This window comes from Nematostella vectensis, chromosome 3 (assembly GCF_932526225.1).
Source record: "Nematostella vectensis chromosome 3, jaNemVect1.1, whole genome shotgun sequence".
Taxonomy (NCBI): domain Eukaryota; kingdom Metazoa; phylum Cnidaria; class Anthozoa; order Actiniaria; family Edwardsiidae; genus Nematostella; species Nematostella vectensis.
In genome coordinates this window covers 4,071,673-4,091,511 of record NC_064036.1, presented here as the reverse complement: position 1 = coordinate 4,091,511, position 19,839 = coordinate 4,071,673, and the positions used below count along the sequence as shown (strand labels likewise).

At 39.6% G+C, this 19,839-nt stretch overlaps 1 protein-coding gene across 3 annotated transcripts; it reads right to left on the bottom strand.

Moving 5' to 3' along the window:
• Window positions 1-3,510: 3,510 nt before the first annotated feature.
• LOC5503183 (cleavage stimulation factor subunit 1) lies at window positions 3,511-19,627 on the bottom strand. Of its 3 annotated transcripts, XM_032371470.2 has the most exons (16): window positions 19,475-19,627; window positions 18,069-18,199; window positions 17,490-17,585; window positions 9,272-9,364; window positions 8,970-9,010; window positions 8,387-8,503; window positions 7,821-7,943; window positions 7,413-7,488; window positions 6,756-6,835; window positions 6,462-6,521; window positions 6,143-6,205; window positions 5,806-5,838; window positions 5,675-5,729; window positions 5,106-5,186; window positions 4,567-4,647; window positions 3,511-4,236 (listed from the first exon to the last, which is right to left on the bottom strand). In XM_032371470.2, exons 1-16 carry the CDS (start codon window positions 19,606-19,608, stop codon window positions 4,130-4,132), a joined length of 1,371 nt encoding a protein of 456 aa, XP_032227361.2. In that variant the 5' UTR covers window positions 19,609-19,627; the 3' UTR covers window positions 3,511-4,129. The 3 variants fall into 3 exon arrangements, with proteins under 3 accessions (XP_032227361.2, XP_032227362.2, XP_032227360.2); XM_032371471.2 differs by lacking the exons at window positions 3,511-4,236; window positions 4,567-4,647 and adding an exon at window positions 4,697-4,773; XM_032371469.2 differs by lacking the exons at window positions 3,511-4,236; window positions 4,567-4,647; window positions 5,106-5,186; ... (8 more) ...; window positions 8,970-9,010; window positions 9,272-9,364 and adding exons at window positions 10,820-12,385; window positions 14,472-15,001.
• Window positions 19,628-19,839: the final 212 nt, after the last annotated feature.

Here is a 19,839-nt window from a genome sequence, read left to right as displayed (position 1 = left end):
TTCGAGTGCGAAACTTTATCAAAGGCCTTTTGGAAATCTAACAGAAGAACATCTACTTGGCCATGTTTATTAAGGATCGAAGCCCAGTCATGTACCGCTAGGATTAACTGCGTCTCGCAGGAAAAACCTGCACGAAAACCATGTTGTAGATTGGATATAATGTTATGCGCAGCAAGGTGCTTGTTTAGATGACTTAGAACTACATGCTCCATGACTTTGCAGGCCAAGCATGTTAGCGAAATTGGTCGATAGTTGCCAGGATCGCTCTTCGCGCCCTTTTTATAGACCGGGGTCACCCTTGCTATAAGCCAGTCATTAGGAAGCTCTCCATTGGCATAGCTTTGATGGAATATAAATGTCAACATGTCTGATATTTCGGTTGACAGATCACGGAGAACACGGGCAGGAAGACCATCGGGACCAGTCGCTTTGGAGACATTGAGGAGTTCCAGTTGCTTACGTACACCTGGGACTGTGAAGGTGATGTCATTTATCGCAGCGAACAAGGGTTGTCCTAAATCAGGGATACAGCCATTGTCACGTGTGAACGCATTTTGGAAACGCTGATTAAGGACTTCTGCTTTATCCTTGGGAGACACATGGATCGAATCGTCTGAACGCAAGGCTGGAATACCTTGGCCCTCGGAGCGGCAGTTCCTCACGTACCCCCAGAATTTCTTCGGGTTAGCTGTGAGATTTCCACCGATGACGTCATTGAGATAAGTGTCATGAGCTGCGCGCAAGGCTTTTGTAACCTTGTTTCGCTGGTGCCTATAATCGGACCAGGCAGATGGCGACCGGTTACGCTTGGCTTTCTTAAACAGACGTTCGCGCTTTCTCATTTGGCGTTTGATGGAGCTAGTCATCCATGGCAAGTCTGGCTTCTTCTTGGTCAATTTAGATGGTACAAATAAGTCAATTCCTGATTGAATGCTATTTTTAAAACAGGACCAATTTTCTTCCACTGAGCGGGAATTACAAGATTTCATGAAGACATTGCTGATCGATGTAACATGCTGTCGAAAGCCATCCCAATTTGCCTTGTCGAACAAATAAACTCGATGAGGTGGTCTTACAGATCTACGAGGGCAAAGAGTAATGCTAAAAGTCACAATGTCATGATCGCTCATACCAGGAGAAGTGTCGACATCTGACACCATAGCCGGGGTGGAAGACAGAACCAAGTCCAGGGTCTTTAATGAAGCACGACGAGTTGGAACAGTGACATGTTGGCTAAAAGCAAAGTCATTAACAAGGGTTAGCAATCTGCGCATAAGAGAAGCAGTAGAGGCAGCAGTCGGCAAGGGTGGATCCGATAGCCAGTTGATATCTCCGCAGTTGAAATCCCCAGAGATTACAATATTTGGATGTGATTTCCTGTTCTTATTGAAGACATCAAGGATTGCGTTCGAGAGAACTTCAAGTGCAGACGGCGAGTTGTTCGGAACTCGGTAAAAAGAGCACAACAAGAGCTCTTTCCTGCCCTTGAGTTTTACAGAGGCCCACACACTCTCGTCAAACTGATCGGTTGTTAAGTTGGTAAGTTCAGTGGATATTATATCAGATTTGATTGCCAAGAAAACGCCTCCGCCTCCTTCTTTGACGCGCTCGTTCCGATATACTGTATAATCAGGCGGAAAAACAGCACCAGTTGGAGTAGCCGAAGTAATTTTACTTTCGCAGCCGAAGATTACGTCAGGGTCGTGCAAATTAACGTGAGCCTTTAGTATAGCGGAGCGTTCAGCACTCAGTATGCTATTACAATTAATTTCCATGCATCTTAGCTTGTTAATCTTGCCCCTACGAGTTGATGGGAGAGGACTGGATGTAAATAATGGAGCCGCGGTGATGTTCATACATTCGTCTGCGTCAGAATTTATTGATGTATTATTGGTGGAATTTGCGAGCAACGAAAAGCTGTTTTCTTGTGCATTTGTGTTAAACTCTGTTTCTTTTAGCAAGAAGGTTGTTGAGAAATTCGGAAAGAGACATTGATTGCATATCCAAGTTAGCTTGGAGTCGTTTCCCAATTTGTTGTACGATTGAGCACTCATGCAAATACATTTTGCATGGAACCAACAACAACATTCCTCACATTCGATGGCTTTTTGGTTAGATTTTGTAGGTTTCTCACAGATACCACACGGAAACTTGATAGGCCCCGGGTTTAGTGTTGAGCAGTCGTTTGCTATAATAAGAAGAAGTTGGATGATTCCTTTTGTCGAAGCGATATCAAGGACCGGGCCCGTAACTCTGCCGTGACGATGGCGTGACAGCAACTTTAAATATGTAAATGTATAGGCCGACCTCGGATGACTGATTTCAAGGTTTGTTGAATTTACTTCGAGCCGTCCAGGAAAAAAGTTCGAATATGAAGACTGCGTTGGTTCATATTTCCCATCCGAACACTTCAGAAGAGAGATTGATATAGCCAAGATATACAGACAAAGTCGGAAGGTCATGTCTAAGCACTTCGATGTAACTTTAGGCTGAAATGCGGAGAGATGGAAAAACCCAACCGCTCAGCTCGACCACCGCTGACAAAGTAAGACTTTTTGATAGAAAAGCGTAATTGTGAAAGAATACATACTTACAGCTGCCAAAATATATACAAGTTAAATGGTTTGATATATTTGTTGTTGTTAAGCATACCTGACAGTGTCATTCCTTACTATCACAAGGGATATAATTCCAGCTTCTTCTAGCCTGCTCGCCGAGTACACATCTTTCGTTCGATGCCATTCTAAACGGAAAATGACTTTTTCATTTATTGGGAGGAAATAAAACATTGTGCTTACCCCACACAAGACAAAAGAGTAAAAGGAACCAAGATACATACTACAACCGGCTTGTCGCTCACAGAGAGCTGCTTTTTGTTCACACCATATGGGAGTGTGGGTGGCTCCCGGTCCTTGCCTTTAAAAAAGAATACACTAATTATATATGCTTCGAGATGCAAATTAATAGTCATTCAGAAGCACGAAAGTATATTTAAAATAATTTCCAGAACATGGTTAAGAAAGTTCTGATGCATGATTAATCTTCTTATACTTGTCTGAGGGCCGAAACGCACTAAGACTCGGATCCAGGATTTAAAAAAAAAAAGGGGGATGATGGCTGGAAAGACGGCCTATAACTTATCCAGTGGTTCTTGTTACGTCACATAGATCTAGCAATACGTCACGCTGTATTGGATTTGTCGAGTCAGCAGGCGAAGGTACACGGACACTACCTACCGTCCCTCTGACTGGTTTCGCCGGCAATCGGTGCAAAAAGGGTTTCCACAAGAATTTCTGAGGTAAGAAACGTGCATGTCGTAGGTCAAGCCAGTCCCTGATTTCTAGTATGGTTGGTCGATGGGTCGCACCCGAAAAGTGAAAAAGTCCGAATGACAAAGGGATCACGTGTACTTCCCTTTTATTGACTTTATTTACGTAAAGCACATTGGGGAGCACATTGGAGCTTCTTATCATGGGTGATATATATTTGTGTACAAAATAAAAAGAGAAGCATCGTAGAGAACTTTTAATAATCATAAAAAAGTGAACAAAATGAAGGTACATACAAACCAATAAACGATATCTACATTTTGAATTTGTTGTCTGTTCAGTTTGGTTTTAATAAGGCGCATATGGATCAAGTCCTGTCCTTTCGAGAAGCATGCTCTCTGGTACTCCCTCAACGGGTCGCTTTACGGAACACAGACTTGTAATGGTGATGTCCTCATACGATGCTCTCACAAAGTCAAATTTCTCGCACTTCCCGAACTCTGGTTTTTAAGTCCACTTTGGATTCCGACACTTGTACAGGAACAGCGGTAAGAGCACATTATACCAGGAACAGTCTTCCCTGACAGTACAATAACTGCAGTCCGATGCTTCCGCAAACAACCTCACAGGCCCAGAACTGCGGATGCTGTCAGATGCTTCCACATATCACCGTTTACATCATACACATGGCCTCACAGGCCCAGAACTGCGTTAGTTATTAGGTGCTTCCACATATCACTGTTTACATCATACACATGGCCTCACAGGCCCAGAACTGCGTTAGTTATCAGATGCCTCCACGCATACTCGTGTCCATTCGATGTCCTTTATAAAAGCACTGAAACCGTGGACCGTGGCTATCAAATGCCCTCACAGTACCAGAATCTCGCCCTGAAGTCATCGCTACACGATACGAATGCAGCTCCGACGGGCGAGTGGGTTAAACATCGTATATGGTTATTGTGGCCTGCGGAAAACACACCAGCAATAACCTGAATCAGTACGGATAGTACAGCAAAGCACACACTCATGTAAACACACAAACCACGGGTAGATCTAAGAGACTATCTTAAACTATATCAAGTTTGTGCATGAACTTCCCCACAACAATGGTTGAAACTCAACGATTTTTATATATACCATAAAAAGATTCAAGATGTCAAGTAAACCTTGGCCCACGAATAAACTCGTGACATACATATCCCCTTTAACTAGAGGTTTTATTGCAACCTGGTTTTGTCACAGTCGCCGTTTTGCTTTGTTCAGAAAAAGAGCAAAAGGGTTCAAAGGGTTTTACCTGATGGCAGCGCCTTTAGCTTTTCTGTCGTTCTTGTATCCCAGCAGGAGATGCTACTGTTTTTTTCGTCAGCTACGAGAACTACCGACAGAGAAACGAGTCAGTTACGAGAACTACCGACAGAGAAACGAGTCAGCTACGAGAACTACCGACAGAGAAACAAGTCAGTTACGAGAACTACCGACAGAAACGAGTCAGCTACGAGAACTACCGACAGAGAAACGAGTCAGTTACGAGAACTACAGCAAAAAACGAGTAAGCTACTAGAACTAAACAAAGAGAAACGAGTCGGTTACGAGAACTACAGACCAAGAAACGAGTAAGCTACGAGAACTAACGACAGAGAAATGAGTCGGTTACGAAAACTACAGACCAAGAAACGAGTAAGCTACGAGAACTAACGACAGGGATACGAGTCGGTTACGAGAACTACAGACTTAGAAACAAGTCAAATACGAGACTCAATGTAATATGAAGGCTTTATTTCAGATATTGAGGCACTATTTAATCGATCTAAATAACCAAGTTAAAATACTTACTGAAATCTTCGGTGTGATTAAATATTGCCTGCGTCCGGTAGTTCGTCATGGTAGAGCCTGTGTACATGTTGACAGCGCGACCTAGGCAACAGAAACAGATAAGCAACGGAAACGAGACTAGTATTTGTAAGTATAGGAAGCGTTTGAACAAGACACGTAATGTTGTCCAAAATTTGAGAAAAGACTACACCCCCAAGCATAACCAACGTATAAGCCGTTTTCCAGACAATGGGGATCCTGTGGGATTTGAGCACGAAAGCGAGGCTTTATAAGGAGTTCGGAGGAGGTAGGAGTTTGTAAATTGTTACATTGATTTTACTTTTTATTGGCTTGATCAAACTACCGCATTTTAACCAGGACGATGAGCTTCGAGCATTAGCGTAAAACAAACAACAAGTTAAAAAAGGTGCAAAGGTCCGACCTTCACAGGAACTGCCAAGCCTTTTTCCCGTGCTCAAAATTCCATTAAAAACGGCACATCACTAGAACTAGACCCAAACATCCAAAAACCAAATTCCGCAAATAGTTAAGCTAGCCCAAAGATCTGAAAGCAGCGAATTCAGCTTTACCTGTTGCGAGCTCCCATAAATACACTAAGGAGTCTTTGCCGCTTGATATGACGTACTAGAACGGGATAAAATGTTAATAAATATATACGAAAAAATACACACAACATAATCGATGATTTCCTTCATCTTACCTTTGAATTAAATGAAAACTGTACAGAGAAAATCTACACAGAAAACAAAACGTATCAATCAATGATAAAAAAAAATAACGATTGTTCTGCAGGTCCTTTTATTTCTTGCTTTATTTTTGTTTATTTGCCTTTTCTTACATTATTTATGAAACTAAATACACAAGTCATCTCAAAACATTTCTTCTTCTTTTGCTCACTTAGTTCAATCGTCACAAATGCCAAAGGGATTGTAGGAACGACGATGCAAATGGATTTTTCTATTGGTTACGTAGCTACCAGGATGACAAAATGACGGCTGAAAGAGCCACTCAAGAACAATGCATATCCCTACACCCACCTCCGCTCCATTGTGCGCCTTGGGAAATGTTGCCACGCATCGATTGCTGACACCATCCCAGATCTGTCAGAAGAAAAACATTGAGATAGCCGTTCATAATCTGATCCAGCCTATAACGGGTCTTCAAGAAGCACCCTGAACATATGTTCAGAATACCCAGGGAAACAATAAATACTTCATATGAATAAACATTTTAGTTGCTCTGGATTTCTTTAAAAGATGCCCGAAAGGTTCAATTTTGGGTCACGTGCTATTCTCAATAAAAAATAAGCATATGTTGGTGAGTAAGTAAAAGAGCTATTGGCAATTTCACCATTACCTTGATCGACCCATCGTTGCTACAAGACGCGTAAAGGTTGGCTGAAGGGGCGTATTTGACCTACAAAACCGAGAAAGAAGAATTGTGTTCAATATACACACATAGCAATAGATTGAGGAGGCGGATCCAGGATTTCCCAAAGAGTGTGGGCACCATTTTTATTTTTATTTTTTTTTTTTTTTTGGGGGGGGGGGGGGGTAGGGCTCCATATATTACTTATACCAACCATAGACCCCCCCTTAAATCTGCCACAGCATGGGTGCATTGCCAATTCGATTTCGATATCAGCCTTACCATAGTGACGGGCTCTGTGTGGTATTCTCGTGGATTGCTCGGGACAAAACACTGGAAAGTGTTCACATCGTACAGACGAACTGTTAAGTTCAAAATAGTATAATAACAATCTTAGTACACTATATTGTGAAAATAATTGATATAAGACCAATTCCACTGTTTATTACTGTTGCAAGTTAGCTGTAAGTAACGCTGTCAGCTTGAAATCAGCTTCTTTAAAATGAATAAAAAAAACAGCTCCTACCGAAACGCATAATCAACAGGGATACCTTAGAGGATGCGTGAGAATGTCCACTTACTGCTGGGGTGTTCTGTATGTGTCCAATTACTGGTGGGGTGTTCTGTATGTGTCCAATTACTGGTGGGGTGTTCTGTATGTGTCCAATTACTGGTGGGGTGTTCTGTATGTGTCCAATTACTGGTGGGGTGTTCTGTATGTGTCCACTTACTGCTGGGGTGTTCTGTATGTGTCCAATTACTGGTGGGGTGTTCTGTATGTGTCCACTTACTGCTGGGGTGTTCTGTATGTGTCCAATTACTGGTGGGGTGTTCTGTATGTGTCCACTTACTGGTGGGGTGTTCTGTATGTGTCCAATTACTGGTGGGGTGTTATGTGTGTGTACACTTACTGGTGGGGTGTTATGTGTGTGCACTTACTGGTGGGGTGTTCTGTCGAGACGAGCACAAAGTCACCAGATGGATGGAAAGACATGGAGTTGATCACTTCCGCTTCCTAGAAAAGATGCGTTTCTATTACAATAATAAAACCATAATGTAGCTGTATAGTAGTTTTGTTCGACTGAATTGGTTCCTATATCAACATAAGATCCTAGACCACACATATAATTGTGCAAGTATCAACACAAGCCTCGATGGCGTGAGTAATAGAACAACACGATAAGTCTTCAAAAGGAGATGCAAGGTTCTCCAAAATAAACTCTGATATTTATTACCCTAAACACTACCAACACACAAAGCAGATGCTCACGGACGAGAGTATGAAAGCAGTACAACATAAACCCAGGTTTGTATTAGTTTAGAAGATCCAGATCCGGACAGCCTTACCTGTACGGCCTTGTACGCTTTCTTGACGGAGGGTTTGGAAATATCAAACAGTTTGACAGTACAGTCCTTACTACCGGAAATGAGAACTGGTGCACATGGGTGAAATTCTAAGGCAGTCACTTCCTACGGAAATACAAATGTAAAATCGGAAAAATGAGATATTTTTCCAAAAAAATTTTTATTTTTCTAGTGGAGTCCCACATTCTGACTGGTACTGAGAGCGTGAGTGGGAGGGCCTTATTTCCTTATGTCTGCCCTACTCTCTTGTCTGCTCTCTGTCGTGTCACGGTAACTGCTTGCACTAGTCAAACAACATGCAAAAATTCAGTATGGTATGGTTGCTGCATTGTGTTTGTATGGTTGTCGTATATGGTTTTCATACAAACTCTTATTCTGTTGATGCATAGTTTTTGCATGGTTGTCTTATAACGTCCGTATGGTTGTTCATGGTTTACATACAATATTATACGTTTTTTTGTATGAAGGTTGTATATTGTTCAATTGATTGTCATACAATGTTTGTATTGTTATGTTTCAGGTGATTATCATAGCATGTTTGGAGTTACCTCAGCGTGGTCGTAAAGTGTTCGGATAACAGGATGATTCTCCAGGTTCATTCCTTGACCTTGATCATGTACTTGAGGCATGGTGTTCTTCGCCACCATCCGATCCACGTCCAGCACCTGTGTCCATGTTACATCAATAATGTGTTACGCATATCATTAATGCAACACTTACATTAACAATGCAAAACCCCAAAATCCCCTGAAGTCGGTATAAATCTCCTTACATAATGGCCACTTAAGGACCTGGGGTAGGCCTATGCATACCTATATTAACGATGCAACACCTACACCAACAACGTAACAACTACATCAACAATGGGATCTACATCAATAATGTAACACCTACATCGACAACCTGACAACTTCATCAATAATCCAGCACAAACATCATCAATGCAACACTAATGTCAACAATGCAACACCTACATTGACAAGGCAACCCCAACATCAACGTGACAGCTACATCAACATTGTATCACCTATCACCTACATAATGCGACACCTACATCAACAAAGCAATAACTATATCAACAAAAATGCCGACAAAAAATGAAACAGAACATAGAAAATATTTCGTTTTTACCTTGATAGACGAGTCTACAGACCCTGTTGCTACTAGCTTCCCTATATGGAGACAAAAAACATGGCGTAACTGTAAGTCGAACAAGGGGATGGGGGGGAGCTCCTATAAAAAAAAAGGGGGTATTAATCAGCAATTTGCCGATTTAAGCCTAACGGACATTAGGTGAAGTCGAAGCAATTCCCCCCCTCCCGTATTTATCATCGAATAAAAATGGTGTTTGGCAAAGCAGGGATAGCTATCAATCCCTTGGCTTACCGTTTGGCCTGAAAGATGCAGGGATAGCTATCAATCTGTTGGCTTACCGTTTGGGCTGAAAGATGCAGCTCGGCATGGAGCTTTATGAGCTGTGACGTAATAAGTCTCGTATATGGCAGCAGGAGGCGTGGTACTGTGGGCTGTCAATCAAACTAAGGTGTTAGATACGCTATACGTGATTGTACCTTATACACCTGGAGCTTTATTACATAATGGCCTTATTACATAAAGACCTAAAATCCATTACACCCGTAGAGCATAACAGATCAGTAGCAGGGGGAGGGGCACTATAAGGGCACGACACAACCCCTCTCCCCCTTCACCTCCAAGGAAATGACCAGTAGGGGCATGGCTGTGCCCAAAATACTTTTAATGTTTCTGTATCTTGCTAGCTGCTATTTTACATTTTGTAATCAAAGTGATTTGCATTGATTAAAAACTAATCTACATAATATAATTGTTATGAGTACTGCGTCCTTGGTGCACCGTCTAATTCCTCGCCATACAGAAAGCTGGGTGACCTAATCACCTAATGTGCAATAAATGGAGTATTAACGCCACATTACAATAATGTGCAATAAATGGAGTATTAACGTCACATTACAATAATGTGCAATAAATGGAGTATTAACGTCACATTACAATAATAATGTGCAATAAATGGAGTATTAACGCCACATTACAATAATGTGCAATAAATGGAGTATTAACGTCACATTACAATAAGTGCAATAAATGGAGTATTAACGTCACATTACAATAATGTGCAATAAATGGAGTATTAACGCCACATTACAATAATGTGCAATAAATGGAGTACTAACGCCACATTACAATAATGTGCAATAAATGGAGTATTAACGCCACATTACAATAATGTGCAATAAATGGAGTATTAACGTCACATTACAATATTGTGCAATAAATGGAGTATTAACGTCACATTACAATGTGCAATAAATTGAGTATTAACGTCACATTACAATAATGTGCAATAAATTGAGTATTAACGTCACATTACAATAATGTGCAATAAATTGAGTATTAATGTCACATTACAATAATGTGCAATAAATGGAGTATTAACGTCACATTACAATACTGTGACTCTGCCACGTCATTTTATAATCTAGGCCTAACAAAGAACTCAAAGATACTGTATTGGACTCAAATAGACAAGCCTTCAGGTGTTGTATTGTTGATTTAGGTTTTGCCTTGTACAAGTCTATAGTATTTTCTATTTTGGGACATATTTTTGCACATTGTCTTAGGTTTAATATATTATCCCCCAAAACAAGAAACGCACTACTTGGACAAAGCAGGGATCTCAACAAACTCAATATTATGCACATTTACAGGGGCTGATCCAGGAGTTCGATAAAGGGGGGGGGGGGGGGGGGGGGGCGAAACAAGGGTTTCAAGAAAGGAAGCGGATTCATTTTTCTTCCGTGGAATATTTTCTGTTACTTTTAAGCCAAATATCTGAAAATAGGGGGGGCAGCGCCCCTAAATCCGCCTCTTATTTAAAAAAAGTTATGTTATGCACTGCAAAACGAGATTTTCTTTTCTTTTCGTTGTAACAATCCTAACAAGCCTTGAAATATTTGATTTTTTATTATCAGAAGTAATATCACAGTACCTTACGAAATGTAGTATATTTTTTACAACCTTAAACATTAGATACCTTCTGCACAAATAAGGCAATAGACAGGTCATATGTAGCATTAAATTAAATAATAATAATAAACCAAAAATATCTACATTTCCACTATTCTTTTATATTTTTACTAAATAAATGGCAATATATTAGATCATATCTATATTTTCTGTTAACCTAAAATTTGGCAGTATAACTGCAGTTGTATGTGAGACCATGATAGAGTAGAAGATAGTGATACTAATAGTGTTGGTCCCTTTCACTCTTACTGTATATCTGTTACCCTTTCTTAGTACAAGCTAGTGACGCTAATCTTGTTGATTTCTTCAACTCATAGAAATATGTTTCAATTGCTTAGTACGAGCTAATGACATTAATAGTGTTGGTCCCTTCATCTCATAGACTTCTTATAATTGCTTAGTACAAGGCTAGTAATATAATAATGATAATCCCTTCATCTCATAGACTTCTTATAATTGCTTAGTACAAGGCTAGTAATATAATAATGTTCATCCCTTCATCTCATAGATATGTTACAATTGATTCATACAAGCTAGTGATACTAATAGCCCCCCCTCTAGATCCCCCCTTTTAGATCTGTTACAATTGCTTAATACAAGGTTAGTGATATAATGTTATTTGTCCCTTCGAATCATAGAGTTGTTACAATTCCTTAGTACGAGCTAGTGACACTAATAGTGTTGGTCCCTTCAACTCGCACAACATAGATCTGCTGCCCTAGCTCTACCCTGCTTCCCTCGTCACCCTGATTGTCTGGCATCACAAGAGGATCAATACTGGAGTCAATATCAGCGAGGCTTTCTAGAGGAAGACTTTCTATCAACATTGTCTCCTGGCTTGTAGAAGGGAAATCTGGTGAGGGCATTGCTGGTGAGGGCATTGCTGGCTCCTCCGTCTCCGTCTTCACAGTAGCCTGGCTTACTCTGTCTTCCTCCTTTGTGGTAGGAGAAGTAGGGATTAGCATGGGCATTCTAGGGCTGGATTTGGGTAACGGTTGGTTTCTTGATAATGCTGCTATCTTGTTAGCTATCAAATCCTTATCACATCTCGTAGGCTTCAGTGAAGGGCTTGTTTGAGTCACACGTGTGTTATCCGGTTTTAAAGGTGACATGAACTCAGACTTTATAAATGTGGGGGCAGAGTGTGATGCCAGGAACATCTTTCTGCTTGGTTGATCCCTACTCTTGGTCTCTGCAGAAGATGACTCTTTGCTCTCAAACTGGTGATCACTAAAGTCTAGTCTCTTCCTTATGTCAAGTCGCCTGAAGAATTCAGCATCATCATTAGAGACAGAGTTGAGTTTGCTGCATGATGCAGCCAACCTGTCTGCCCTAGGTTCATCCTTGATCATTGAGGGGCGGTCCGTGTAGTCATCGATGCTATCATGGCTACTGTTGCTGTAGTACTCATCCATGAGGCATCTGGCCTCTTCTGACACAAGCCTGTATTTCTTGGGACTTAGTCCTAGCGGGCTGCCAACCATCTGTAACACACACATAGAGGAAACGAAGGATCAGATAAAGGGTATAGGGCTGAGACAAGGGGATGAACACACAAAAAAAGGGTTAAGAGGAGGGTCAGAAGCATTAAGTAAACACCCCAGATACTGAATTTGTAGGCAAGGTGAAAATATATAGATTTAGGCGCTTTCAGTCAAGCCCAAAAATTTGTTCAAGTTTCCAGATTACCCATTCTGGTAAAATTGGAACAGTCATTTATGAAAAGTCACATGGTCTAGCACAGGAAATACAATTTCACTAATCTGAAGATGGAGGATGATGCTACATTAATTTTAATCACCCCAGAGCAAGATGATTGTGAAACTGGTAACACTTTTGCTTTTGGCAAGGACGATGAAGTTTCAATTATAACAGTGACAGAATTATTTACAAATGGAAAGTGGTCTGGAATAAGGGACTTGTGCTAAGAGATCACGTGACCTTTTTGGGTGGCAAATTCAAAACAAAATGATCAAACAAAAAAATCTGAAATAACTGCGCCCGTCACACCAGAGAACAACGAAGAAATAACATCTTTAAATGAAACTAAACCCTTACTAAAAAAAAGAGATCTGTTTTTTTGTAAGCGCTGAATAAAGTTCCCTTTTGTTGCTTTTATTTTGTCACTAAAAGGCTGAGCACCTTCTAGTTTGCCACCCAAACAGTCACGTGATCTCTTAGCGCAAGTCCCATATTGACTCACTTTTATAGAATTGATAACATGATAGATCATCAAGCATTTTGGAGAAATTTGAGAGTAATGCTGGGTGTTTCTACACAAGAATGAGAACAAGCCCAAACAAATGGTGTGTAATGAAAAGTGGGACTTGAAAACTACACAATTATACTTACAGAGTAAGTGAGCCGTGAGAAGTGGGACTTGAAAACTACACAACTATACTCACAGAGTAAGTAAGCCGTGAGAAGTGGGACTTGAAAACTACACAACTATACTCACAGAGTAAGTGAGCCGTGAGAAGTGGGACTTGAAAACTACACAACTATACTCACAGAGTAAGTAAGCCGTGAGAAGTGGGACTTGAAAACTACACAACTATACTCACAGAGTAAGTAAGCCGTGAGAAGTGGGACTTGAAAACTACACAACTATACTCACAGAGTAAGTAAGCTGTGAGAAGTGGGACTTGAAAACTACACAACTATACTCACAGAGTAAGTGACCCGTGAGAAGTGGGACTTGAAAACTACACAACTATACTCACAGAGTAAGTGAGCCGCGAGAAGTGGGACTTGAAAACTACACAACTATACTCACAGAGTAAGTGAGCCGTGAGAAGTGGGACTTGAAAACTACACAACTATACTCACAGAGTAAGTGAGCCGTGAGAAGTGGGACTTGAAAACTACACAACTATACTCACAGAGTAAGTGAGCCGTGAGAAGTGGGACTTGAAAACTACACAACTATACTCACAGAGTAAGTAAGCCGTGAGAAGTGGGACTTGAAAACTACACAACTATACTCACAGAGTAAGTAAGCCGTGAGAAGTGGGACTTGAAAACTACACAACTATACTCACAGAGTAGGTGAGCCGTGAGAAGTGGGACTTGAAAACTACACAACTATACTCACAGAGTAAGTGAGCCGTGAGAAGTGGGACTTGAAAACTACACAACTATACTCACAAAGTAAGTGAGCCGTGAGAAGTGGGACTTGAAACTACACAACTATACTCACAGAGTAAGTAAGCCGTGAGAAGTGGGACTTGAAAACTACACAACTATACTTACAGAGTAAGTAAGCCGTGAGAAGTGGGACTTGAAAACTACACAACTATACTCACAGAGTTAGTGAGCCGTGAGAGGTGGGACTTGAAAACTACACAACTATACTCACAGAGTAAGTGAGCCGTGAGAAGTGGGACTGGAAAACTACACAACTATACTCACAGATTAAGTGAGCCGTGAGAAGTGGGACTTGAAAACTACACAACTATACTCACAGAGTAAGTGAGCCATAAGAAGTGGGACTTGAAAACTACACAACTATACTCACAGAGTAAGTGAGCCGTGAGAAGTGGGACTTGAAAACTACACAACTATACTCACCGAGTAAGTAAGCCGCTTTCTCTGCATCCTCTGTTCCCGTAACCTCTGTGCCATTTCAGAGTAGATGTTACGGCGTTCTGACTCAGGTCTCGCCAGGAATTGCCTCATCCTCTCAAAGTTCATCCTACCCTTACTGCTAGACTTCTCAGAAGGACAGAAGACCTTCTCCCCATGTTTCAGCATTTCTGATAGGTATCCTTGTGTTTTGCCAAGGACACACTTTGCAAACACTTCCTGGGACACATTCATCTTCTGCAGTTCTAGTTTAACTTGTGCACATACATCGTCTGCACTCAGCCCATTGCCAATCACAAGGTGTTCTCCATTAGAGGATACTACGTTAATTTCTTCAGCCGCAATTTTACTGGTTGTGATCTTCAAGATGTGTCTACGGACCTCCTCCAATGGGGGGATGTTTTCCCGGCCAATTTCAGAGTGGATGCCATTGTTCATAACTTTATGCACTCTTTTCATGTCAGTGTTTTGAGTGTGTCTTTCTTTGGAACCATTGGTGCTGGTACCATTGCATTCTAGGATGGAAATGAAATGGAATGTTCAATTTGTGTTTGAATTGAATCATAAAACAAAGTTGCAATACACAGATAACCACTAAGCAATTTAAGACCGTTTAAAAACCGTTATTAAAAAAGAAACTAATATACTTGATTGGATCTTGTTTTTTTTTATTTTTACAAGCTTAATATGTAAAAGGGTGAATTATTAGGGTTATGCCTTTCATAAACCAAGTTCATATAGATTAAATTTCATTTTTTTATCATTCTCCCTTTTTTTGGTACTACATGGGCATGGGATCTGATTAACCACACCCAATTAAGGCTGGTTTGACGAGAACAGAAGCACACTTAAATAATTTATACCATACTGTACATAGTATTTGACAGTTAAAGCTCCAAGAGAGTTTATTTTCCTCAGAGGGTTCATTTTTCCAATTTAGTCTCAAACTAAATTGATTAAATTGTGATATTTAGACAATCTGATTTACTATACGTTTAAACAAGTTATTGAGAATTCAGACAGAAGATTGTTTTAGGGTTGTTGAGATATCACGTTTGAGGCAATAGACAGAGACAACAACAACACACAGTTTTTAGGTACTTTTTGTTTTAATGATTCAGAACACAAATCCATATCCATTTCATTTCATACCTCATTGTTCCATTCAATAGAATAACGAAAACCCAGTCTGCATTATGATAGCCAACTAGCTTTACCTCCACGAGCCTGGATATCCTAGTTTGTATACTTTTCCTGCTTCAAAGTAGTGTGTTGGTCTATTAATATTATCTATAGACTCTTGAATTAACTGGACTGCAGGCTCTAGTCATCATCACAATATGTAATTGTCTTTTGCAAGCCAATCCTTTTCAACTATTGTATGCAGTATCTGCCATTGTTACCAGATACTACTGTAGATACTACTGTATTATATATAAAAAAAATGTTGTAATTTCAACAGCAAATGTTGATTGGCAAAAGGCAGTTCTAGGACCAGAAGAACATGAATCAATCATACTACAATGCCTTATTACACTTAATTTTCCCAACAACAAAATTTCACAATTTTGAGAGGACAATATTTGGCGATACTTTATTTTCACGATTTTCCTATTTTCGTAAAAACCAGACCACTTTATTTTCGCAATTTGGGGATAATTAAATCAAGAAAAACAAGTGGAATTAAAATGTGCTGTAATCATCAAACTAAAACAATTTGTAACAAAAAGATGCATGGCCTATCCTGCTAGCAGAGCTTTTTCCTGTTTGCTTTTATCAGTTCACTTATCCGTGTCGCAAGTCTGTTCTTTCGCGGTCTTACTTGTTTGTGTACACAGAAGAAACATCTGCCTACAGCTGCTATCGAATCCCGTTGAGCATGCGCATTAGTCGCCTCCAAGTTTTTGGGTAGTCAAATCGTTTAACTGATCGTTTAACTGATTGTTTTTGTCAGAGGTATGACAACTTTTAGGAATTGATCACACCGGTAATGTTTTGAAACACTCAAGTTATAAGATTTCCAGAACTTTTGACAAGAATGCTCACAACTAACAACATAATAATAAAAAAAAAATAAGAATGAATTGTTAAACTAGTCTAAAGAAGTTGTCTTACGCTGTTGTTACAGTTAATCAAGAGTTTAAAAGTTCGAAGCTCCTGATCAACATATGTTTCTAATTAAACCTGTCAGTCAGTGCTTGTCTGGCTTTGTTCGTATTCATGTAGTATTTCGAAACTTTGGAGTATCGGTCTTCTGGTCTTGTTTGATATATTTATAGCAAAAATAAACTTTAACCGCTTTTAGCTACGAATCTGCTACTGAGCTCAAGCGCGAGCGCTTTTGCGTAACAGAGTTCAAAGTAGCTCAGAGTGGCTGCGGCGGGGAATTTTAAAATACAGCTTCACGTGACAATTCCCATGGTAACAGCAAAATAATTTTGCGCATGCTCAACAGGATTCAAAAGCTGCTGTTGGCAGAGGTTTCTCCTGTGGACACAAACAAACGAGAACACGAAAGAACAGACTCGCGACACGGATAAGTTAACTGATAGAAACAAACAGGAAGAAAGCTCTGCTAGGGGTATGCACAGGCTAAATTTAGTTTCAGAAAAATCTATAAATACAAGTCCAACTCAACCCCTTACCGTACTATATGTACATTCGATGACTAAATAGACAAGGTATTTTCATAAAGCTTATTTAACAGCCAATATTCTCCCAAATGCTTCTTGCGCATCCTAATTTCACGACACGGAATTTTCCCGTCACTTTATTTTTTCGCGACTTTTTTTAAATCATGAAATTTGCGCAATTAAAGTAAATTAAGTGTAATAAGGTACATTAATAATACATATCTGGCTCCATAAGCACCTATCGGTCTTGGAACTGCCAGTTGCCATTTGCCACTTGCACTCGTTTTAAATTAGGTGTTTCTTGGTTTAGTAAAAGACTATGATAGACTTTCTACAATGGATGAGGAAACATGGCCGTGTACAAACTTACCATCTGACTCGTATTCCAGATCAATTCCTTTTGTAGCCAGATCATTTGCTGGAGGAAGAGTAAGGCCAGGTAGATTGGTTTGCCCAGGCTTTGCTCCTACATAAATGTAACAACATCCTTACATTATTATTACTTATAACTGAAAAGTACTTCAGTAAGAATGCATGCTACATTATACCCATACGTATTCATAGAAACAGAAATAACCAGGTAAATGACCAGTACCAACCAGTAAAACCTGTATAATCAGGGTTGTAGCAGGAGGCTGGAAAGGAAATGACCAATGCTTTCTTAATGTTTCTGTTTCAAGCCCCCAGATCTCATTATAGTGCTTTAAAGTCATTCATTATTCTCACTTCCGATTGGAAGAGTCAGGTAAAAAAATATTGAAATAATCAACTAAAAAAATGCTTTATATTTTATTCACCAAATTAAATAGAAATTACCACAATGCCTTGCTATTTTGCTAGGATAATAAACTAGTGGCCGACAGAAACACTTTAACACTGTGCCATACATGAAGGCTTTTCTAGCTGATATTCATAGACACACCCAAGGTGAGGAGATGAGCAACGATACCTTCTGCCTCAGCTGCAAGACCCAAGTTGACAATCTCTAGCAATCTAGCACATGGTGGACATGGACTGATTATATTTGTAGTCTTCGCAAGAGCAGCCGCCACAGCTTCACATCCATCATAGTGTAATTGACTGGAAAATAAGTAAAATGGGTTTTGGTCAAAGAAAGGGATTACCAAAATGATGTAAGAGTTTAGGGTATCACTCACAAAATGTTAGTTGGGCTTGAAAGGTTGAATTGATACAAAAAAATTGATGAATGCAGGTTTTTTTCTGAATTTAATTTAAAATGGAATTCACAAATAAGTGATCCTTAAGTATTCATTTATCTAATTCTGAAAAGAACAGATTGGAAAAAACCCCAAATACTAGAACACTGGTTGAGCCTATTATACATGGAACTTATTTCAGTCAGGGCTAGGGGCTAACCTGTAGACTGTACATCACATCTTAAAGGAAAAAAAAAATGAAAATAACAATGAAATGAAATTGTTTTTTTGGGGGGACAAAATTTAGATTATTGGATACAGTATTTTAAAAAAAGCTACAATAGGCTTCTACAGGAGTATCTATCTATACATCTTGGCATATTTAATAATCTCTCCCTTTTTTGCATGTACCTTGTAAATATTTACACACATGTATAACTACGTCATTCGTTAATAGTTTTATTTTTTATCTCACTACTAATCAATTATTATGGCAAGGAAAAATGGAAAAGCAAAAATATATATATATATCTACTTGGCCACATAGAAATAAAAGTATAGCTGTTCTTTTCCCCTTTAAAAAAAGGAATTTGTTGATAATAGGGTTGCTCTGCCCTTATTCGATTGACAGGTTTTGATATCTCTAATATTCAACGAAAATGACTTCATTAATTATGGAACATTTCCTTTGACAGAAATGAAATAACCTCTTTTTACATATATGTTCCAGTGAAAGTCCTCTTATTTTCTGACAAAAAAAACATATTTATAATAGTCCACCACACTTCCAACAGCTATATTTTCACCATCTACGAATAAGATAAATCAAATTTAGTTCGATCGTTCTTTGTCGTTCCGCTTCCCAACATGCCGTCTCGTTTTCACAATGTCTTCAATAAAGTATCACCCATCGTAATATTTCGCGCTCTGATTTACCAGCACATGGGCAATTCACATACTCGCTATTTAATGCAATAAAGAGAGTTATCGATGAGTATAACAAACGCGTGAATCTTGATTTACATAGGAAAGAAGCGAATAATATTCGAGACTATTATTAAAATTCTAATAATGGTCGCTAGTCATCTGCCATGTTGAAGATTCATATTTTTATCCGTCGTTAAAGTGAAATTTTTAGGGATAGCCAGGTGGACGTAAGTTAAGAGGTTTCTGCTGGATACATGGTTGGGTTACATACCTAATTATGAGTTTGTAGAGAGTTTCTCGTTGCTTTATAGCCTCGGCCATGATCTGAACAAATAACTGTTCTATCACAAGAACAAACGAACAGCGTGCACTGAGGACTCGCACCGATAGGGCCTGGGGCGACATAACAATGGTAGAATGCTGGAGGTGGAATGATGGACTCTGGAATGTGCGGAACAGATTCCTGCAAATTGCGCTGTGGTCGCGTATGATTTCGAAATAGATTACGGTCTATAACATATGGGGTTTACCTAATAAAAATGAGCTCTTCCTACTAATGGGGCAATCGTCTCAGCAAATCCGAAATTGAATTCGGTTATTATCTCCCTGATCAGGGACTCCTAGCCTTGGTGTAAA